The sequence below is a fragment of the Microtus ochrogaster genome, chromosome 7 (assembly GCF_000317375.1).
Source record: "Microtus ochrogaster isolate Prairie Vole_2 chromosome 7, MicOch1.0, whole genome shotgun sequence".
NCBI lineage: Eukaryota > Metazoa > Chordata > Mammalia > Rodentia > Cricetidae > Microtus > Microtus ochrogaster.
In genome coordinates, this window is record NC_022014.1 from 2382472 (window position 1) to 2406226 (window position 23755).

The window sequence follows — 23755 nt, forward strand, 5'->3', positions numbered from 1 at the left end:
TGTGTGTGTGTATGTGTGTATGTGTCTGTGTGTATGTATGTGTATGTGTGTGTATGTGTGTGTGTATGTGTGTGTATGTGTGTGTGTATGTGTGTGTGTGTATGTGTCTGTGTGTATGTATGTGTGTGTATGTGTGTGTGTGTATGTGTCTGTGTGTGTCTATGTGTGTATGTGTGTGTGTGTGTGTGGATGTGTGGATGTGTGTGTGTGTGGATGTGTCTGTGTGTGTCTATGTGTGTATGTGTGTATGTATGTGCGTGTGTGTGTGTGTGTGTGTGTGTATGTGTGTGTGTGTATGGGCATGACAGATGGGCCCAGCACACTGTCCCTACATGGTGGAGGAGACAGGTGTGCTATAAGCCTCAGTTTAGCAAAGTTCAGGGCAGCGCAGAGCTAGGCAGAGCGTGCAGTTTTACATTTTGAGAGCCTTCAGCAAAGACCTAGTTCAAAATGACAGAGGCGATTAGGGTTAGGGTTAGTCCACAGGGCTAGGGCCATCCTGGCATGGCTAGTCAGGCCAGAGCCAGAGCACACCAAGCCCTGGACACCTACGGGCTTACAGTATGGTTTCACCAAAACACCACTACCACACCTCAAACAGACTCCTGGTCTGAGAGGTTAACTGGAAGGTGTGTGTGAAAGAAAACAGTAACTATTTCTACTATAGCAATCTGCCTCTCTGTGAGCTCATTTTCCCTTCTGGAAGTTTCAGGGCCTCTCTTGCCTATTAACCCCTGCAGATTCACTAGTTTTCCTGACAACTCTTGGGACGGGTCCGATTCACTGTCTCCTTGTTGTCAAGCAACATGTGATTCAATAGCATCCTGCCTCCTGCATCCACATGGTCTGCATGTGTGTGTGTGTGTGTGTGTGTGTGTGTGTGTAGGATAGCCGGATGCAAAAAAAAAAAAACAAAAACAAACAAACAAAAACCACTTGAGAGTAGACATGTGTAGAACTGCAAAGATTTTGCCCTGCGCCCTTTGAAAAGGGCCACAATCCTATGAGTGATAGCCTTTGATGGACTGCTAGGAAGGGATGAGAGGGTTCTGCAAAGCTCTTGGCTGTGCTGGGGTTTTGATGCTTTAAGCCCCTGAGGGTCATGAGCTGTGTGAGACAAATAGTGGTTGAATGAGGACCCAAAGAGGATGCCAGGGGCCGGGCTGGGACAGCTATATGAAAGGCCTGCAATTGGGGATCAAAGGTCATGACACAGGAGACATGGGGTCCAAAGATTCCCGCGATGTCTCTGAGCAGAGTCAGAGGTCAGCCCTTCTGACTGTCCTGGGGGCTGCTGGGCAGGCAGGAAGAAAAGCCCCCTTTCTCTAGCTCTGCCTACGCTAATGCAATAAAGCCAATTAGAATGATTGCTCTCATTTCGGAGTTAGGATGCCCAGGACGAGGGAAATGGCAGGGACATCCGTTTCATTCGGCCTTCACAGGCACACTCTGCATTCCAGCATTTATTTCATTATATTTAATACGATTTTACCAGCGGCACTCCAACGCCGAGAAAGAGCCCGGCAACTTCAAAGCCTGTTTTTGTCTCGGTTCCCTAGCACCGGCTCTTCTCTGCTACCGCTGTCTCCACCCTGCTCGCTAACTGCTCAGAGCCGCCCACAAGCCCACACTTCCGTGGCCTGAGCATCATCTCCTGAAGCATCCTGGGGGCGGTACACGCTAACATGGAAACTGCTTTTAAAATTATCCTGGTTCATCCCGTTCGGAACAGTCACTGGGCCTGCCGACGTGAGCACAGAGCCTGCCTCCTGGATAACAGGGACTTGGTTTTTCATCCCGTTCGGAACAGTCACTGGGCCTGCCGACATGAGCACAGAGCCTGCCTCCTGGATAACAGGGACTTGGTTTTTCATCCCGTTCGGAACAGTCACTGGGCCTGCCGACATGAGCACAGAGCCTGCCTCCTGGATAACAGGGACTTGGTTTTTCATCCCGTTCGGAACAGTCACTGGGCCTGCCGACATGAGCACAGAGCCTGCCTCCTGGATAACAGGGACTTGGCTTTGCAGCAGTCTTGGGGCTGCACCTCCCAACAACCTGGGGCTGCAGGCTGAGTGGCCCTGCTTTGGAAGCAGACATGAACAGAAACATACTTCCTTCTACATGAAAATGACCCACAGGAAAATATCCGAGTTTCTCTGTAAGCTACACATCCAGCCCCACCATGGTCTGCAGACACTCCACTTACTCCCAGCTACAGGCCCACAACACTCTATCTAGAGGGGACAGGCATCATCCAGGGCTGACCAGGTGCTTCTGGACGTCTTTGACTCCTGTCTACTCTTGGGATCTGTTGGCTTTTTGTATCAGTTGCTGAGTAAGCTTTTGGACCAGGCTAGGCAATGCTTAGAACATCTTGGACACAGGTAATCCTGGGGCCATCTCTTGCTTCAACAGGAGCTGCTCTATGGTCAGTCCGATCGGCTGGCTCTTTCCTTCCAGAATGCATTTCCCCCTCAGTTCGCAGTCACTTGCCTGCATCCCCTCCCACTCACCGCCCACATCTTCTCTGGCCATCTCTGCTCTGTACTGAGTTGTCTTGGCTCTGAGAGGTATCCTTATGGCCCCAAGTTCCATGTGGCTTCTTAGATGCTATAATGGGCAAGAACCATGGCCACTCTCAAGGAACATCTGCCTGGCTACTTCAAGCTGGCACAGCTGCCCTTTGTGTCCTGCTCAAGTCCTCTACCTGAGGGCCACTAAGTCCCCTTTCCTGCTTTCTTGACATACAACATAACAACTGTGGTAGTTTGAAGGTAACTGGCCCTATAATCTCATAGGGAGTGGCACTATTAGGAGGTGTGGCTTTGTTGGAGTGGGTGTGGCCTTGTTGGAGGAAGTGGGTCACTGTGGAGGTGGGCTCTGAAGTTTCCTATGCTGAGGATACTGCCCAGTGAGTCAGTTGACTTCCTCTTGCCTGCAGGATGTGCGACTCTTGGTTATTCCTCCAGCACCACTTCTGCCTGCATGCCACCAGTTCCCACCATGATGATAAGCAAGTCTCAATTAAATGTTTTCCTTATAAGAGTTGCCATGAGTGCTGAGTGGTGGTGGTACACACCTTTAATTCCAGCATTCAGGAGGCAGAGACAGGTGGATCTCTCTGAGTTCAAGGGTAGCCTGGTCTACAGAACAAGTTCCAGAACAGGCACCAAAGTCACTGAGAAACCCTGTCTTGAAAAACAAAACAAAACAAAAATGAATTGCCATGGTGTCTCTTGACAGCAATAAAAACCCTAAGACACAGGCTCACTCATCAACACAAGGCATGTGATGCCAGGCTGCACCTCACAGCGTCCTGTGTATGAGCAGGCTTGTTACCTGCTCTGACAACAGAAGGCTGTGCTATGGTTTACATGAAACAGATACACACATTACATGCGTCCAGGTCACTGGCAGGAATCCGGCAGCCTGACAGGGCATTTCCATCCCCAGAAAGACTTCTCTACGATTCCTTTCTGGTCAGTTTCATGCCTTATCTACCACAAAGAAATCATAGTCTAGCTCGATGGTCCTGCCTGGTCAGGGGCATCCCCTGAAGGTCACTTACTCCAGGGAGCTCCCATCTGCCTGGCTGGACACTGTATTTTAGTAGTAACCATGCAGCCACCTTCCTTTGTGTGCTGTTTTTCTCTGTCATAATAAATGCCTCGGTTCCTAACAGATGGGCACGTGGACGTCTCTAGCACCTGCCCGTTCTGAGCAAAATTACAGGACACCCACAGCCCTGGCCCAGAGGACACAGGCCTAGGGGTAGGTAGAACGGCTGCCCAAGGGCAGCTACACATACCCCCGGAACAGGAACTTCTGTCGCAGGTCTCCAGCAGCTGATATTGCCATGCTGTTCTTATCCCTTCTAAAAGGTGTGGTCTCTCTTAGCTTCCCACACACTCATTGGTGAATCTTGTACCTTCCTTTGCCTTTTGCTCACATTTCTATGGTTGCAATGTGTGCTCTATGTTGTATGTCAAAACCGTGTGCCCCAAATGTTCTCCCCGACTATGGTTTCCCGGCTCACTTTTCCAGGGGGTCTTTTAGTATAACTTTTCAACACTTTTTTTTAAAGTTGTTTGTTTTTTTTAAATATTTATTTATTATGCATACAATACTCTGTCCAGACCTCATTACAGATGGTTGTCAGCCACCATGTGGTTGCTAGGAATTGAACTCAGGACCTTTGGAAGAGCAGGCAATGCTCTTAACCGCTGAGCCATCTCTCCAGCCCCCTTTTCAACACTTTTTTTTAGTGAGCCTGTGCAACCACTCCAGTGCTGTCTGTAAGAGATAGTTTTGTTTTCCCCTCAGCTTGCCGGTGCCCATGAAGAGCAGAGTATGAGATCTGTTCTTGGATCCCACTCTTCCAACATAGGTCACTAGCATACTTCAGCTTTAAAGTGAGCCCTAAAAATCATCATAACCCTCTAACTCTGTTTTTTTTTAAAGATCTTCTGTATTTTCATACGCAATTCAGAATCAGTCAGGGAGTTGGATACTGATCACCTTGAATCTGTAGGTAAAACTGGGCAAGCCAGATGCAATGCTGAGTCTTTCTGATCTATGAACATTGTCTGTCTCTCCATTTATAATATTTGAAATTCCCTTTGGCCCCACTGCACAGCTTTTAAAAATGCACATCTTAGACACCCTAAAAGTTTTACTATGAGGCTTCTGAGGGGCTTTGATGCAATAGATAACACCCTCAAATTTTTATTTTGAAATGGCTTGTTAACAGGTTATGAAATATTGGGCTGGAAGGATGGCTCAGTGGCTAAGATCACTGGCTGCTCTCCCAGGGGCAGGGGTCCAATTCTCAGCAGCCACATGATAGCTAACAACCATCTGTAACTCTAGTTCTGGGATCTGATGCCCTCTTCTGGCCTCCTTCAGCATTGCACATACACGGCACAGAGACAAAACACCCATATATAGATATATATAAATATACAGATATACATACATACATACATACATACATACATACATATATATATCTTAAAGAATATATGATGTCAACCTTGCACCCTAAAGCCTCACATTCATTTTAACAGTTGTTTCTTCAATTCCTTTCCTTCTTCTTCCCAGGTGGTCGAGGGGCCGGGGAGTAAAGGGACAAGGTTGGCCTTGAACTACACAAGATGACCTTGAACTCTTGATGCCCAACCTCCACCTTCTGAGTGCTGAGATTAGGTGCGTACCATGCTCAGCTTTCACTGGGTTTTCTAAATATACAATTAAATCTGTGGATTATAACTTAATTTCTTCTTTTCCAAACTTGATGCCTAATACACTCTGAAAGAGTGGTCATGAGAACAGGCACCCTGCCACTTCTGACCTCATACATGCTTTTATGCTTTTTTTTTGGTTTGTTTTTGAGAGCTTGAGAGTGTTCCTCTGTGTGTCTAGGTTGTCTCGGTCTCACTCTGTAGATCAGGCTGGCCTCAACTCAGAGATCCTCCTGCCACCACATCCAGCTTTCTTTCTTTTTAAAGACTGGCTGTGTGTGTGTGTGTGTGTATACATACAGTTGCAATTGTGTATTAATTTTTAAAAACTTGTTGTGATGATAAAATGGCTTTTTATCTCTATTTTGTTACTGTACCAAATGACATGAACTTATTTTTAAAAGTTACCCAGCCTTGCATCCCCAAGATTGAACCTGTGCCTTTTTATTCAAGATTTCACCGACCAATCTTTGCGGGCTCCTTTGTGAGGACCCTGGGTTCTGGTCTTTGTTTCCACAGGTCCTCATTATGTCTAGGGTTGCTGCAGTGCTGGTTGCATGAGGTACTTGGACTGCTCCTCCTCCAGTGTTTTCTACAGCATCAGCGTAGGACTGCTGCTATTTCCTCCTGAAATGTCTGACGGTTCACCGGGGAAGCCAGCTGGGGAAGGATTCTTTCTGCAATGGTTTTTCTTCTCTTACTTCTAATTCAATGTCTTTAACAGACACAAAACTCTCCAGGTTTCCTGCTTCCTTTGTCTTGGTTTTGGTGGCTGCATTTGTCAAGGAATCTGCCTGTCTCATCTGAGCTGTCAAATCTGCAGGCCTAGAGCTCTTGTGACATCCCAGGTGACCCGCAGCACACGTGCTGACCTGGGTGTGTGTGTGTGTGTGTCTTCTCAGGAAGTCTTGGGTCACGTGCTGGCTGCTGCTCAGTTCTGACCCAGAAGCCACTGACTATGCAGGCTTCTGTCTTTACTTCAGATGATGCCATTTCCTGTGTGTGAGGAGCACTGGAGGGTCCCACCTGTAGGCGCTGTAGCGAGGGACAATCACACAGGACTGGAGGGCAAGGCACATACACATGGTGACGGTCAAGACTGCCTCTACTAACAGTAAGGAAGCTGAAGTCGAATGGGTAGTGTTATCATTACTGTTTTCCACAGCCTGTGGACTGGGAACACCTCAACATGAGACACAGAATGCCAATCCTCATGGCACTGCAGATACTTAGCCTTGATCTCTCAGCCTCCTCCCAGGATAAATGATGTAAAACACCCCATTCAGCTGTAGCAGCTGTTCTCAATGCAATGAGAATTGCCTGTTTAGCTTATGTTTTGTTCTAAAAAAATCTAGAGTCCCAAATTCTTTGCTATTGTTGTTGTTTTGAGACAGGGTCTCACTGTGTAGCTCTGGCCATTCCAGAATCATCTATAGATCAGGCTGGTCTCAAACTCAGAGATCCACCTGCTTCTGCCTCCCAAGTGCTGGGGTTTAATAGTACACAGCAGCAGGCCTGGCTGAGTAGTAAATTCCTAACTTCTGAAATATGAAGCAAACATAAAGAAAACAGTATCAGAAGTAGCACATTATGTGCATATATGGAAATGTCAGGAGATCCATTATATTATACAATAAATATATGCTAATTTAAAAATTAAATATCAAGAAAACTGGCAGCACAAGCTGTTAAAGAACAGCACGGATATGGGGGTGGGGGAGAGGGGAGGGTAAGAGGAGAAGAGGAAGGGAGAGGAGAACTTGAGGGAATGGGATGGTGGATATGGAGGAAGGACAGAGATGAGAACAGGAGAGAGACATCTTGATTGAGGAAGCCACTATAGGGTTAGCAGAAACCTGGCTCTAGAGAAATTCCCAGGAATCCACAAGGATGACCCCACCTAGGACCCTGGGCAATAGAGGAGAGGGGCCTGATCTTGACTTGCCCTGTAGTCAGACTGATAATTATCTTATATCACCATAGAGCCTTCATCCAGCAACTGATGGAGGCAGAGGCAGAGACCCACATTGGAGCACTGGACTGAACTCCCAAAGTCCAGTTGAAGAGTGGGAGGAGTGAGAATATGAGCAAGGAGGTCAAGACCATGATGGGTTCACCCACTGAAACAGTCTACCTGAGCTAATGAGAGCTCACCAACACCAGCTGGACTGGGAAGGAACAAGCATAGGACCAAACTAGGCCCTCTGAATGTGGTTGACAGATGCATAGCTGGGGCAGACTGAGGGGTCACTGACAGTGGAACCAGGATTTATCCCTACTGCATGTACTGTTTTTTTGGGATCCTATTCTCTTTGGATGTATATCTTGCTCAGCCTAGATATAGTAGGGAGGGTCCTGGACCTTCCACAAGGCAATGTGCCTTACCCTCTCTGAGGAGTGGGTGGGGGTGGGGTGAGAGGGTGTGTGGATGGAATGGGAGGAGGAGAGGGAGGGAGAACTTGGATTGGTATTTTTTTTAAAAAAATCTAACAAATTTTTAAAAAATCTGAAAAAAAAAAAGATGAGCACAGATAGAAACTGTGTGGAGTCTGGTGCCAACTCAGGACACACTGCAGAGATGCAGCCTAGAGGCAGGGTCAGGGGAAGGGACACCCTCTGCCCCTGACCTGACAGCTCCTATCATTTGCTGTCTACCAGCATTACCCGCTCTCTGCCTCGTCTCTACCCTCATGGGCCTGCAGCACCTCTGCAGGTGAAGCTCACAGCAGGCTAGGCTCTCCAGGAAGAGAGCAGTGTGTACCTCACAAAGGAGGGACTGCCACCCACACATGCTTCTCCAAAGGGAGGCAGAGGTTAGAGGAGGGAGGTGTACGACCAGACAGGTTTCTCAGCTTTTCTACACTCTAGGGGTCAATGTGAAAAGCAAGTGGTCTCCCCTTGGGTAATGTGCAGGCCTGAGAATTCCCAGCAACAAAGACGCTGGCTTGATTCCCAGAATCTCAGCAATGGAGACCGCTAGCTTGTCATTCAGCACAGTTCACCGGGATAGGATAATCAAGGGCAGAGCTGGTTCCAGAGTGTGCATGGAAAATCCATCTCTGCCCGATGCCGGGCTCTGCCCAGTAGCTTTAGACGAGGAGGAGGGGCTGCACTGACAAGCACTCAAAGCCAGTTCTGTTGAATGAGGAGCATATAAACCTCATTACAGACACAAGAACTGCCCAACAGAATGAGATCAAGAAGTGCAAAAGAATGTTTAAAAAAGCATCACAAAGGTAATCTACTGCCTTCGGTGTTGGCGCGACACCCATGTCGCTACAGTTTCCTGAAGTAGGAGAGCCTCCGCCTCAATGTGGCTGAGAATGATGCGCTAAGGAAAACATCGCAGTCTGGTGGGATGGAGGCGGGGGAACCTTCCTGGGATGAGGGAGCCATGTGAGACTGTCTGCACTCCTGCAGTTGAGAAAGGAGGGCAGTGCTCCACATCCACCCACATAGAACCGCTGACACTCCCCGTGGGCCACAGCCCCACCCAGCAAGGCTGGAGGCATGTGAACACCTGGGAACCCAGAGCTCTAGAGTAGGCTCCTGGTGTGTGGCGTGGGCCAGTGCTTGTACCTTCCCGTTAGGTTCTGCTCCTCGCAGAGACCCTCTTGCAAGGAGCCTATTCTGTTTCCTGAGGCCTGCTCCTGTCGAGTTAGTGAGTGCTGCCACCACACCCACAGACACCCACAGCAGGATGGTTCACTCGGCTCGGGACAAGCAGCTGCAACCTGGGTTCCTGGTTGAGGAGAAGAAAGGACCAGGCAGAGCACCGGGCACTGCTGTGGCACTCTGGCACGTGTGCTCTCCCTGCATCTGGTCACCTTGATCTGGTCTACCCACTAGCAGTAGACTGTCCCCTAATACCACCTTGACTTCAATGCCACCAAAAACTAGAAGAGGAAACAAGATTCCTCCCCTGCTGTGCTACAGGGGACCGGGTGACAGAGGGAGGCCATGGCCGTGGTTGGTAGCAGCACAGGTGGCGGCACTTGGCTGAGCTGAGTCCCACCACCCCAGAGGGACATGGTTTCTGAGGGCTACATGGACAAACATGTCGGAGGGGAACTCTTACTCCCCTCAGTCATCCTTCCTTCCTCAGCCATAGGCTGACCTCATCAGGTCTAGAAATAACTCTTGAGCTGCCGCACAGTTGAAGGCTTGAGGAGATGAGGACACACATTCGCACAGCACCTTCTCCCATTGAGACACCAGATGTCCCCATCACCCAAGAAGGATCCTATATGCTCTTCCTATGGCTTCTTCCTATGGTTCTTCCCCTGGTTCACCCAAAGAGGACAGCCAGGGATTACCTGTTCTGAAGCCTTTTGTGAAAGAGCCATGAGTGGTGTGTGTGCGCGTGCGCGCGTGTGTGCGCGCGCATGCACGCACACATGTGCACATCTTTCTGTATCTTTGTCTCTCTGTTCCCCCCACTCTCTCTCTGTGTAGTTATGATGGCTTGAATAGGAATGGTTCTAATGAACTCAGATATTTGGATGCTCAGTCACCAGGGAGTGGCACTATTAGAAAGGATTAAAAGGATCAGGAGGTCTGGCCTTGTTGGAGGAAGTGTTACTGGGGGGTGACCTTTGAGGTTTCAAAAGCCCAAGCCAAGCCCATTGTCTTTCAAAGAATCAGGACATAGAACTCTCAGCTACTTCTGCAACACCATGTCTGCCTGTACATCATCATTCTTCCTACCATGGTGATAATGGAATAACATCTGAAACTGCAAGCCAGTTCCCCATTAAATGCTTTCTTTTTTGACTTGGTCATGGTGTCCCTTGAGAGTGCTAGAACAGCGACTAAACAGCGGTACTGGGCACTGAGCCAACACTGTGCGCACGTGAAGCAGGGCTCTACCACTAACTTTTGACTTTATACTGGGGCCCAGCTGGCCTTACACTTCCTCTGTAGACCAGGGTGCCTGTGCTTATGATCCTTCTTCCTCAGCCTCCCAAGGAGCTAGGATTACATGCCTGGATTACAGCCTGGTTTGGATGTTACTGCAAATGCTAGACTTGAGGATCTCATTTTCTAGTTTCTTAGTACAGAATACAGTGTCTTGTGGGACTGTTGAGAAGGCTCAGTGGGTAAAGGGACTTGCCACCAAGTCTGATGACCTGTGTTGGCTGTTCTCTTCTGTCTCTAATCTCATCTGAGAGGAAGTGGGCAGTAATTCTGTCCCCACAGAGGGCTTGCTGATGTCCTTCATCATTAGATCAGGGCTCTGCAGAGGGAGGCCAGGCCTCTCAGAGCTCCATCCAGAACAGATCCCTCCGCAGCCTCCACCAACTTCTTCTTCAGCTCGGCATGGTCTCAGCTCTGCTTGACCTTCCCCTTGCCCTGGCCAGGTATGCCGCCCACAGAAGCCGAGGCCATGAAGCTGGCTGCGGATCTCTGTAGACCATGGATCCACACCACCCTGTGTGAGCTGATAGCAGCTGCATCTTAGAGGGAGGATGGTGGCCTGGGTCAGCCATGCAGCCTGGAGGATGTGGCCATCCTAGTCCTGACTCAGCGTCATACAGGCGACAAACGCTACCGCTTTTCCTCTCCAGTGAGGCACCACCGCATCATGACTGTAGGACTCTGAGACTCAGCTCCAAGGGACAAACCAATCTGGGTGCATACAAAATGCCTCCAGAGGATGAAGTCTTGAGGGCTGGTTTGCGGTCTCAGGTCTGAGCCAGCCCACAATGGACAGGAGGCTACCACCGCTCTGTTGCCACAGCACCTCTCCTGATATGCTTCCCACAGAAGCAAGATTAATAATATCCAACCTAAGACTGTAGCAAGTAATTACACCTTTTAGTGCACCTGGTAATTTTTATCCAGCTGGTGCTAGCAGTCAATCAAAATGCCATAAAAGGGCTTCAGAATGTGCTAATGATTCGCGCACTGTCAGGCATCATGGGGGGTGCATTCAACTCTTGGCACCAGAATGGTGCATGGAACAGCCGTATAGCTTATCCATACAACTCAGCTTCTCTAAGGGCTGTGCTTCTCCACACAGCCCAGCTTCTCCATGCAGCTCAGCTTTCCTCTAGAGCTTAGCTTCTCCATCTAGTTCATCTTTTCCACAGAGCTGGGTTTCTCTATGAAGCTGGGCTTGTACACAGAGTTGAGCCTTCTTCTCCACATAGCTCAGCTTCTCTGCAGACCTGGGCTTCACACAAGTTTGGCTGCATTCTGCCTCTCATAACACGGCTGGCTTCCACATAGAGCTTCTTGAAACTTCTGAAAAGTTTCAGGCTCCCTAACTCCAGCCAGGAGAGGAGACTAAGCTTGTAGCACTGTCGGCCAGCCAGGAAGAAATGCCCTTTGTTACAGAAGACAGCAAAGTGGTTCAGTGCCCCTTCCCAAATGCACACTGGCCTTGGAGAAGGCAGCACATGGCAGCACACGGCAGCACAAGGCAGCACAAGGCAGCACAAGGCAGCACAAGGCAGCACAAGGCAGCACACGGAAGCACAAGGCAGCACAAAGCAGCACAAGGCAGCACAAAGCAGCACAAGGCAGCACACGGCAGCACACGGCAGCACAAGGCAGCACACGGCAGCACAAGGCAGCACACGGAAGCACAGACACGGAGTCAGCATTGTGGCCTGGCAGGCACAGGATTTCACCCATGTTAGTTACTGTTGACAATACTGGCTCCACACAGCCTTCCTAGGGTCTCTCACACCTGCCCATCCTCCTGTCGGGCTGTTATGGCCCTTCATATGCCCAACATGGGGAAGCTCACAGCCACCGGAGACAGCTGGGGACATGGGTAGATGTGGTGGGTCCCAGCTGAAGCCTCTCCAGGAACCCCGGTCACAAGAACAGAGAAGGAGCACAGCTACAGTCACAGAGGATTATGGGCCAGGTGACCTGCTTCAGAGAACAAGCATGCGGAGAGTGCCCGGAAACCCGGTGACTTTCTTTTTTCCTTTTTAAAAAATAATTTATTTATTTTATTTAATGTGCGTTGATGTTTTGCCTGCATGTATGTCTGGGCGAGGGTGTCAGATCTTGGACTTACAGACAGCTGTGAGCTGCCATGTGGGTGCTGGGAATTGAACCCGGGTCCTGTGGAAGAGCAGCCAGTGCTCTTAACTGCTACGCCATCTCACCAGCCCTAATCAGGTGACTTTCAATGTCCACACATAAAAACACAAAGCTATTGGATTGTTTTAGTCCCAGAAACAATTTGTCAGGTGCCCTGATCGCCACCTGAGCCTCAGGACATCCTTGGAAGCAAAAGCACCTGGGCCAGAGCCAAGGCCAAGGCCAAGGCTGCAGTGTGGAGAAAGGGGCTTAGCCCGCCATGCCACATGCACACACATGCCCATCAGGGACCCTCCTATGGCATTTCCCTCACTGAGGCCCATGCCCTATATAGTGAACTCTGTAGAAGATGGTGAAGAAGATGGGGTATTTATACTCGGGGAGCTTATCTCATCTAAGCATAGGCTGCTTCACCCACAGTGCAGAGGGGTCCCAGTCAACTTAAACTGTCAATCAGCTTGATATAGCCTAGTCACTTAAGAGAGCATCAGCCAAGGGATTCCCCAGATCAGGCCTGCCTACTGACATGTTGTAGGGCATTGTTAAATGACATAGAAGAGCAACCCACCGTGGGCAGCATCATTCCTAGGCAGGGATTCCCAAACTGTATAGGAAAGGTGGCTAAGCATGAACTTCAGAGCATGCCAGAAAAGAGCATTCTCCCACGGTTTCAGTTCTTGTTTAAATTCCTGCCCTGACTTCCCTCGGTGATGGACTATGAAGTTCTTGCCCTGAATGGCCTTTGGTCAGTGTCTCACACAGCAGGAGGAGTCAGATCAGACCGGAGGATCTGCAGTGCCACAAGAGCACAGTTCTGGTCAAGATGCACAGCCCCAGAGAGACAGCGTGGGCTCCAGAGGGCTCACAGCACCCTGGACTGCAGTGGGAAGGCAGGCTCCTCCTGAGCCTGCAGCTGGAAGCTGGTCAGGAAGGGGCAGACACAGCTGCCACTATGAGCATAGGGAGATAGGTAATGCCCAGAGCAGTCATGCGGTCACCAGATAAGCCTGAAAATCAAGGTCTGGGCAGTCAGAGAACAGTGCAGAATGTTCTAGACTGAAGGAGGTCTTGGCTTGAAGACTCCTGCCCTCATATGGGAGCACCGTGATCACATGACTCAGGGACCCATTCTTTGTGGCGTGCCTCAACTTTTCTGCACATTTGGTTTGGTAAAAGCAAGCAAAGAGATCCACGTAGAGAGGATATGTCCAGTAAAGCTGCAACATGGAAAAGCTAGAAAAAGAGCTCACCAAAGAGTAAAAAGTGCAACGTAGGGAAGTAGACAGCCACATTCTCTGTAGAATCCAGAGGTCAAAAGCAGACGGCTCACTCTTACTTCAAAGTTTCAAATGTGTAATGGGTGGGGAGGAGCAGACGTGGAGAGAGCGGCCCTGGAGCAGGCAAGGACTGTCGACCACACAGGCTGTCAGATGATTGACATGCTGGACTAGAAAATTTTGGACACATCTGGTTTATGTGAGAGACACATAGAAGCAAGCTGGGGAATCCAACAAAAAGACCGACACAGACAGAGGTGTCTGGAAGCTGCTGCACTAGGGAGGAAAGAGTGGCTCACACTGCAGCCCCTTCACCAACACATTTCAATGGCGCATGACCTTCATCATTCTGAAACGACTTGGAGGCATCCAAGACATTCTGAGAGAGGACACAGCTCTTCCCCAACTCTCCTCCAGGAAAGGACTCAAAGTTGTGGTTGCTTCCCACAGAAAACGATTGTGTATGTGGCTGGTGGAACTGATGGGCAGACTGTTCACAGCAGGCCACCCTGTGAAGTGGAGGACTCAGTGGGCAGAGTGAGGCCAATACCAGGAGAGCAGTTACAGGTCAGCAAGAAGGTCCAGGCTCCAGATGAGCCAGCCCAGCCCAGCTCAGGCCAGCAGAGTCACCAGGTCTGTTCTGAGGACATTGTTCCCAGATACACTATATGACAGTTCCACTTACCGCTCCAAGCATGATCCTGAAGATCAGCCAGCGGAAGCCCCATAGGACAACTCCAGATGTGGGGGTGTGCTTAGGGAGGCGGGACAGCGTCCAGAGAGGGCACAGAAAAATCCCCAGGAATCCTGTTTCCAGCAGCTGAGATTCCCATCCTGTATTGAGGGCGGGGCAAAAGGAGAAAAAGAGGAAGGTCAACAGGGTCAAATGATTACATAGCAATCACCCCCAGGTTCAGCCTGACCAAGAAGTCCTCAAAAGAGACTGAGACATAAGAGAAGCAAATGTCACCACGTGTCTTCAAGGAAAACAGGATACAGATGTCTGAGCAGGGTGACCCAGAGCCTAGGACCAGGGAACTCTGCAACACCAGGTTCCCTGCTTTTGTGAACAGGAGAGACCTGTGATGCCTAGTTCAGATGATGGCCACCATCCTGTGGGAGATGCAGCGTAAGCATCAGATCTGAACTGCATGCTTGGGCATGCACTGCCCACAGGCATTTGTGGGAAGCCTTTTGTTTACAGGTTTCTGTGAAAAAAAATCACAGCTTGAACGTCCTTCCCAAGGAATGCTTGCCAGCACGGGTGCAGGTACAACACATGACACACTCTAGGAGGGCGGCTCACACGCTGGCCCAGGTCAATGAATCAGGCAAAGCTGGCAGCCAGGGACCAGCAAACCCAAGCACAGCGATTGGCGAGCCCCGGAGAGGGCAGACTGTGTGTGGACACTGGCTATTCTTCCAGTGGGGACTCGGCACAGGACATGCCATGAGAACAGCCTACGGGTGAGCCCTACATTGCCAAAGACCTAAAGAGGGGAGCCCTCACCATCTAAGGAGTGGTGGTGACTCCATGGTGCCAGGATGCCAGGCAGGGCTGTGCTGTCCCCTGTGCCGACAATCAGCCATCCGTAGTGACAGCAGTAACTGGGCACACATGTACTCCCAGAGGAGGGGCCGCAGGAGGATCTTCTAGAGGGCACAGGTTATTTTAGAATTAAGTTGATAAAATAGCTAATTATCATGAAGTTATAATACTGTATGAAGTAGGTATGCATGCGTCCACACCGACAGAACCAACTGACTTAACAGACACAGAGGACCAGGAGCAGATTTCTCAGAACAGCTCCTCATAGTGCACAGGTCACGGTCCTCTGCAGGGAGAGGCTGCATAGCGCCATCTTGCCATGGCATGGGGGCGGGGCCATCTATGGTAGCCATCCCAAATGATCAACTCAGTGAGGTTTGCAGTGCGCATCAAAGTAGGTGAGGGAGGTGCTACCCCTCCCAAACTCACATCAGCCTAGCACGGGGAAGACAAGAGCCAGGCCCCACGGAGGGGTCTCCACTGACTCTGAGCAGCACATCAAGGCTTCAAAGGCAAGGGGACAAAATGTGTCAGCCTGGAGCAGCTGGAATGAGGTGACTAAATGCTACCTGGGTCAGTAAAACCTGACAAGCAAAGAAAAACTTAGGGAAAACAGAGGAAGTATGAGTCACGTGGGCATCGGTTAATTATTTGGGGGGACGGTAGTGTGTGACTGGGGCACTAGGGATCTGGGGTCGCAATCTGGGTGCCAGCTACATTTTCACAATATTCCTGTAGATCTCAATAGCTCGAAAATAGAAAATCCATTCCTGACCATTAGGATCCTGTTGCTGTGCCCGCCCCCACGCACTTCCCACACACCACCCTTAAAGGACTGCCCCCCTGGCAAGTCTGCTAGCCCCTCTCTGAGCGTGGCACGGGCTTCATTGGTTCATTTCAACGGCCGCCTCCCTGGAAGCCATCCACTTGACGAGGAGGGCAAGGAGGGCGCAGTTAGCACAGGGACAAGCCATGGGCTGGTTCTGACAGGCACTGCCTGTTCTGGGAGCTACAGTAGGATGGACAAGCGGTCACGACCAGGGCCTCTGTGAGTGCTGAGGCTGGGCTGTGGCCACAGCAGCTGGAACTTGCTGAGCTGGAGGCCACATGTGTCAGGTGGAGCGAGGCCTCTGGTGCCAAGCTTCCCTGCTCTTGGCACTAGTCCAAGGCTGAGCATTTGTGAATTGTCACCAAAGGGCTGAGGGACAGCTACAAACCAACTCTGGGATGGGATGGCTTCTGGGTACCCTTGGCCTGGCTGCTTCTGCTGCTGCCCATACCCAGTAAAGGAGCTTGTGTCTCTCTGGGTATTTGCATGATTTAATCCTGCCCCGCTGCACTGAAAAATGGGATGAAGAATACCCCCCACCCCCAACTGTCTCCCCTTTACACATGGGTGCTTCCCCCTTGCACAACAATCCCTCTGGCTTTTCCGTGGGATAATTTACATTAGTCTGGAATACATTTCACATGGCTGTGCCTGATACTCCATGGAATTTTATGGCTGGTAGGGGTAGTGTCCGTGGACCAGGGACGTGTCTGGTATAATCACTGTGAGAGTCACTAGCAGCAACCATTTTGAGGAAGAACCTTAAAGACTACATGCTCCAGCCCCCTCCTCTACTGGGCAAGCAAAAGAACTCAGAAGCCCAGAGGTCATAGAGCAAATCTAGGGCCACAGAGTAAGTCTACCTCATACCACATAGAGCAAGCTGTTTGCCCCAGTTTGCCCCACACCCACCAAGCTGCCCACCCCTTGCTGGGACCCATTTGCTAGCCCTGGGGCAGAGTAGAGCTGGCACCGTGACAGATGCCACACACAGTCTCAGAGCTTTTAGGGGACACATTCCCTAGAGCTCAGAGCTTGCCTAATTGCCAGCTCGATCTGCAGACATAGGAATGGAATTTTAACACGCACTGTAGTGAGTGACACCGATCAAAGTGATTGATACACAATGGCAGAACCCAGAAATGCATCCGAGTGCCAAAAGAGGCAGGGTGACAGGGCTGGGGGTGGGGTGCATGACAGGGCAGGGCAGGGTGACAAAAGACAAGCTGTCTGTAACGGGAAGGAGGGTGCGTGTGAGCCCCCGCCATGGTCTTCAGAGGGGATGGGATGCTCCTATCCTACTTGGACATTGCTGAGCCAAGTCTTCCAACCAGACCCTCTGCCCTGCCCCAGTTCATGGAATGGCTGTGGCTTACCAGTGTCTTTCTGACAGAAGCTGGACCTGCCCTGGTGGCAGTGGCCTGTGACAGACACCCGGGGAGGGAAGGGCTGCTGCCCTCCCACCTGCTTGTCCTCTTTGCCTGGATCTCTGGTGTCTCAGCAGCTGCACCGTGTGCACAAGGCAGGCCATTGTTCGCCGCTTCAGCATGGCAGGAGATGAGTCCCCAGAAAACATAAATACCCAGCACATTGCCAGGGGCCAAGTGACCCAAGAGGGTGGGTGGGTACTTAGCCACTCTTGCTCAGTGTACCAAATTCTTAGGCAGGGGACTGAGGGAATGACACCTTCTACAGGACAAAGGATAAGGGCAGCTACAACTGTGAATACATACAGCCCTGTGCAATTGTATTCTGAACAGCCCCCTCCCACCGCCTGCGCCTGTGAGCCAAGGCCTCTCTACAGGGCAGCTAGCGAGGGTCTCTGGGGACAGTGCTGCTTCTTCCTAGTTCATGCTTCAGGTAACAGGGACACAGTCTCACCAGCGTCACATCAGGCAGCTGTCAGGACAGGCCTTCGAGGGACCCTGAGTGACAGTCCTGTGTGATGGACTGCTTTTACATGGCCACATGCAGCTGGTTTTAGAACCTTCACTTCAGTGTCTGCCTCCTTCATCGCCAGTCACACAGAGCATGGAAGCAACTGTACCAGGGATCTGTGCATATGGAAAGGCACCGCACAACCTCTCTGAACAGCTTAGAAAAGCTCTCCATTCAGAGCTGTTTCTTAGGGTATGGGCAAAAGGCTTGGGTGGCCCCAGGAAGCATCCTCACTGGGTACCACAGATGAGATCAGATGCACCAGGGCATGCCTGTGAAACTATTCTTAGGAAGGAGCGAGCGTCTCATGTTTAAGAGGGACTGCTAGCAGAGTGTTTATTGGGAGCGTGCAGGGAGCCTTGGGTAAGATATCCAGCACCACACCAATAGACTGAGCATCATGGCACAGACTTGGTAAGATCTCCAGCACCACACCAATAGACTGAGCATCATGGCGCAGACTTGTAACTCTAGCACTCTGGAGGTGGTGGAGGCAGGAGGATTAGGAATTCAAGGTCATCTCTGCTACAGAGCGAGTTTAGGACAGTTTGGACAACTTAGTGAGATCCTATTTCAAGAATAAGATCCAGGTAGAGCTGGGTGGTGGATGGCACACGCCTTTAATCCAAGCACTCATAAGGCAGAGGCAGGCGGATCTCTGAGCTCGAGATCATCCTGGTCTAGAGAACAAGTTCCAGGACAGCCACAGGCTACAAAAAGAAACCTTGTCTTGAAAAACCAAACCAAAACAAAAAAAACAAAAACAAAAAAAAAACAAAAAAAAAAAACAAAAAAAAAAAACCATCCCAGAAACATATGGAAACGGCCTGGTTGATGAATGGTGGAGAAGGGTGTGGTGAGAGGCCAGGCCACCTGACCACATCTCCGCGCTGTGTCTGAGGAGACACTCGGGGTGCCAGTCTTGCTTTTCCTACATGCTGTTCACAGTGATCACCGTGGCTTCTCGAAGCCAGCTGTGCAGCCTTCCTAGCTCCTCCAGCCTGGGCTAGGAGGAGCACACTGCTGTGGACCCACAGGGAGGCTCCCCGGAACTAAGTCTCTAAATGTAAACACCAATGGTACGAGGAAACAGAAGCAGACACCATGTAGTTCTCAACCTGAGGTCACCTGAACCAGAGGCTCCATCTGGGCCTCTCCCTTATGCTATCCAGGAGGCTTAGACATCTACAGAGACTGGACACAGCCAGGAGAAGACAGATGTAAGGCAGAGCCAATAAGGCAGAAGATTCTAGACACCAGAGATTGCAAGTGGAGAAGCAGAGGCAGAGGGACCGATCTGGGCCCTACTCTCTGGCTAGGTTCTACATTACTTGTTCTCAGATAGAACCAAAGGACGGTGCTGGCTCCTCTGTTCACTGGCACTGAAGAAAGAAGAAAGACACTGAACATCCACCCAGAGGCCTTGTCTGTGCCTCAGCCGGACAAATGCTGGAAAGAAGGGACACAAGGAGCCAGCACGAGGAGGTCAGGCAGCTTTACATCGGACAGTGTGGCTCTGACGGGGAGGCTGTCTGGCTGAGTGGCTCAGGGATGCGGAAGCTAAAGCTAGAGAGTTTGATGCTAAATGCAGCCAGGAAGAAAGACAGCTTGAGGTGGGGGACAAGAGGAGGTGGGATCTCAGGACCAGCTTGATGAACACGTATGGTAGGTGAGAGGCAAGGCATGCATCATCTGGTTGGGTGCAAGGCTGGAGCCAACCAAGGGCAGAGCACAGCCAAGCCAAGCTGTGGGCCCAACAGTCTGGGAGGGGATCACAGGATTAGTGGGATGGGATGGGAGATTTAGGGAGCAGGGAGCAGGTAGAAAACTTTTGGAAGGCCCCATTGGTAGGGTGCTAGCTTATCAGGTGGGAAAGCTCACCCCAAAGGCTATCTCTTGCTCCAGGTGAGCAGCACAGGAGTCACGCTATGGTGTGGTACCATAGGGGGTTAGGGAGAGCCAGGACACAGATGCACTCAGCCATGTGAGAAATAAAGGCTAAGGAGTGATCCGGTCCCAGGCCAGGGGCTAGACAAGAGCGGCGGACATCATACAATGTGAGACATGATGAAATATCACCTGGAGCTAGTTATGTGTGTCAAAGGCCAAGCTCACTCCCTAAATAAAGAGCAAGTCCTGAAGCATCTCAGAGGGACACTTCCCTGAGATGGCCACTCTAGGAAGAAGATGGCAACCAGGCTGCACGAGCTAGTCAGAACGACTTCAGATAGTCAGAAGGAGTAATTAAATATAGCGCAGATGATCCTTCAAAAGTGACAGCACCATCCACGTGAGGAATAGGAAATCCATTAGCTCCTTCGTTAAAAACAGGGAGAAGGGGGCAAAGCGCTCCCTCCTGACTGGCTGTCACTCCAGCAGTGAGCCGCCCGCCCTCTGCCACCCCAGGGGCTTCTAATGATGGCCCTGGAGGGAGCCCGCAGCTTTTAAAAGTTTCCTTAATTTTCATAGGTTATATTTTAGGAGAAGTTATGAGCTAGCATAGCAAAATTTTGCTTTGCTCTACTGCTAACACGGGAGGAAGGGGTGCGGGAAACAGAAACTCCATGGGCCACAAATGGTGCCCATCCGTGCATAACAGCCTGGGGCCCACACAAGCAGTGACATCATGGGGGAGGCTACCCCTAATCCCCAAAGAGCTGCAAGCCCTACTCTCTATGTCTCTGACCTCAGGTCTGTGTCCTCTATGGTCTGTGACTGTGACAACAAATCTGCAGGCAGCCACAGGGCACAGAGAGAAAGACTACCAGAGAGCGAGGGACTTGTGCTGTCACACTTTCCAAGTTCCCCTAAGTTTGGATCTGTGGTTTTATTATGGACACTGCTCTGCAAAGCCGCTTCTGTGAATCTGGGTTTGTCTTCTGTATCTGTGATGGAGATTCAACCCGAAGTTTGGATTTTCTTTGGTCTTTGTTTTTAGGCAGGCTCTTTCTTGCTCTGTAGCCCAGGCTGACCTGGAACTTACTATGTATTTCAGACTGACCTCGAACTCATAGTGAACCCACTGCCTCAGCTGAGTGCTGGGACTGCAGACGTGTGCCACCAGACCCAGGGCAAGCCAAGTGTGGAGTGCCAGAACAGCCACACTTTGAACGGAGATCTGAGGCCACTGGAGCAATCCTGCAGCCAGCAGGCTTGGAGTACACACACAGTGGCTTCTGTCTCAGTCAACCAGAATCCCCATCAGCATTGCCCTGCACACATGTGTGGGTCGTCACCACCTTACAGACACCCTCGAGTAATGGCTGACATGCAGCCTTGAGGCAACCTTTAGAGCAGGTGCCGCGTCGAGATGCCGCTTCTCAACACATCCCCCACCCATCTTAGTACACTCAAAGCTGCCCTTGTGGGTGCTGAAAGGAATTAACTATAGAGCTGCTCCCACAGGAGAGGAAGACTTCACTCCCCACTACCCCCTCCTTTTCCCGCTCTGGAGCCAGCGGGGCATCCACAGCTCTACACAGGAATCCACACGCCGGTGGAAACACAGGGCTGTCAGCCTGCTAGCCATGCTGTTTCCTGTGTTGAGCATCTCATAAGCAACAAGCAACAAGGTACAGTCTAACCCACTGAAGGAGGAGCAAGTCATGAGTGGAGTGTGGAGACCAAGCCTCGGAGAACAGGACTTAAGGTAAAGACCAGACCCAAAGAGGGAGAGCATTTTCAAGTGAGAAGATATTTCTCAAAAGTACTGGCTGCAGGCTACAGGTTATAAGAAGTACTCCTGAGAGCCAGGTGTGGTGCCTCATGCCTGTAATGCCAGCACTTAGGCAGCTGAGGCAGAGGACTGCCCTAAGTTCAATGTCAAAGGGCCACAGGGTGGGACCCTTTCTTAAAAAGCAAATTATAAAAAAGAAATGGACTTACTGGCAAAGGCATGCCCCAGCTGCAAGTTTGGAAGCTTGCTAATACACATTCTAAGGATGTCCTTGGGCACTCAGAGAAACAGGAAGTGACCTCCAGAACCCACATGACCTTGTGGTGACCCTTTCGGGAACCCAGGTCCCAGGTGCTTGTTAAGGCTCGGTTGCTAGGACAACCAGACTTCCTAGCCACCGGGTGTCCCCCACTGCTTAGATCTCTGCAGGTGTCGCCAACTAGCCTGGAAACGGGATCCACAGAAGTGACCTCCACAGCTTTATTGCCTCTGGATAAATACGAATATGCTTCCCCTCAACGGAAATTAGACTTAGCCAGATTTTTTTCGGATTAATATATTCCAAATATTTAACGTATAGATAGCATGCTAAAGGGCACACATTTTCCCGGGCTTTCTCTTGTTTCCTGTGTGTGGAAATGAACTACAGACTGCTCAACCTCAAAGCCACAGACCAGGATTCCGAGGAAGTGTCAGACTCCATGGCCCTGTGGCTCTGTCTGCAATGCTCAGGGTTGGTGAGGCATGGCAAAGAAGCCATAGGGGCCTCTGAGATCTAAAAATGTGGTTCATGTGACTGACAGAGAAATGTAAAAGTTTTTAAACTTTAGCTCAGCTGAATTTAGGTTTAAGTGGCTATGTAGGGTGGTGGTCCCCATGGTCCAGGTCTGGACCCCAACTCCCAGCCCCTCTCAGAGGCAGTGCCTACTTAGGTATGTGTGGTGTAGGTCTCAATGCAGAACCAAGGCTGGACAAACCTGCCTATCTACTTCCTACCCTGGGTGTCCTGGATGCATAAGAGGCCTACCAAGCCGGGTGATGGTTGTGCACACCTTTAAACCCAGCACTAGAGAAGCAGAGGCAGGTGGCTCTTCTGTGAGTTCAATACCAGCCTGATCTACAGAGTGAGTTCCAGAACAGGCTCCAAAGCCTCCCACCAAGTGCCCTAACCCTATATCTTTCAGGGGCTTCCAAGACTGCTGTGGCTCAGGGACATTAATGCCCCCATATGACATCATCCAATGCTGAAGAAGTGTGATGTCCCCGCAGAATTTTTAGGAAGGAGGTCAGCTTGCCTGGAAAGTGGGCCAGAAAACACAAACCACTGCCATGTTCCCACGTCAGAGGTCAGGGCAGTCCTGTGGGCTGGGAACCCAGGGTGGACACTGCTCCTCCCCTACCCATACGTCTGCATGCAGGACCCTCACCCTGTTAAAGCCGAGTGGCTCCAGCCCTCCTGCAGGCCTACAGTGACACTGGCATGGCTGCTGGGCAGAGGTCTGAAGAGGAAGGCCAGTCTGCACATGGAACACGTGACCAGTCTAGTGCATTCCCGGGAGCCACACTGGATTGGGGTGGGGATGAACCGCAGCCATACGTTAGGGCTCCGCGGCACTGCCTCACTCAGAGTTGGGCAGCCTAAGGCATCTCATTCTTAATGCCATCAGGACAAATATCCAGAAATGCTTTCTTTTGGAGGACTAGTCAAGGATCTCTTTTTTTGGGGGAGGGGAATTGGTCTGAGACAGGGTTTTTCTGTATAGCTCTGACTGTCCTAGAACTCACTCTGTAGACCAGGCTGGCCACTAGCTCAGAGACCCACTAGCCTCTGCTCTCAGAGCACTGGGATTAAAAGCATGTGTCATCATTCCCAACTAAGGTTCACAATTATGCAAAAACAGGTGACATAATTCTCACAGAAAAATGGCCCAGACAGGAAGTGACCAGGGTCCATGATCAACACTCCTCCCAATACCTGCCCTAGGGTCTCCTTTCTTCTCTGGAGCTCAATCCTACCTTATACCTCTGCTCCAACACCAACCCATCCAGCGCCTTCTCAGCCTTCATGGGAGGGTGGGAGGCATTTCACAGGCCAGGCAGAGAAGCAAGAGCGGAGTCCATCCTGGGCTCCAAGAGCCCACAGGGCTGCCCTAGTCTCTCACATGGGTAAGCGGCGGCAGTGTG

The 23755-nt window shown here is 50.7% G+C and overlaps 1 protein-coding gene across 1 annotated transcript in view; it reads right to left on the minus strand.

The window, feature by feature from the left end:
- Positions 1 to 23755, minus strand: part of Lmf1 (lipase maturation factor 1) — a 90553-nt gene that overhangs the window by 33772 nt on the left and 33026 nt on the right. Inside the window, exon 4 of the mRNA XM_005349094.2 lies at positions 14265 to 14413. Within this exon, the coding sequence (XP_005349151.1) occupies positions 14265 to 14413 (149 nt within the window). The remainder of the gene's footprint in view (positions 1 to 14264; positions 14414 to 23755) is intronic.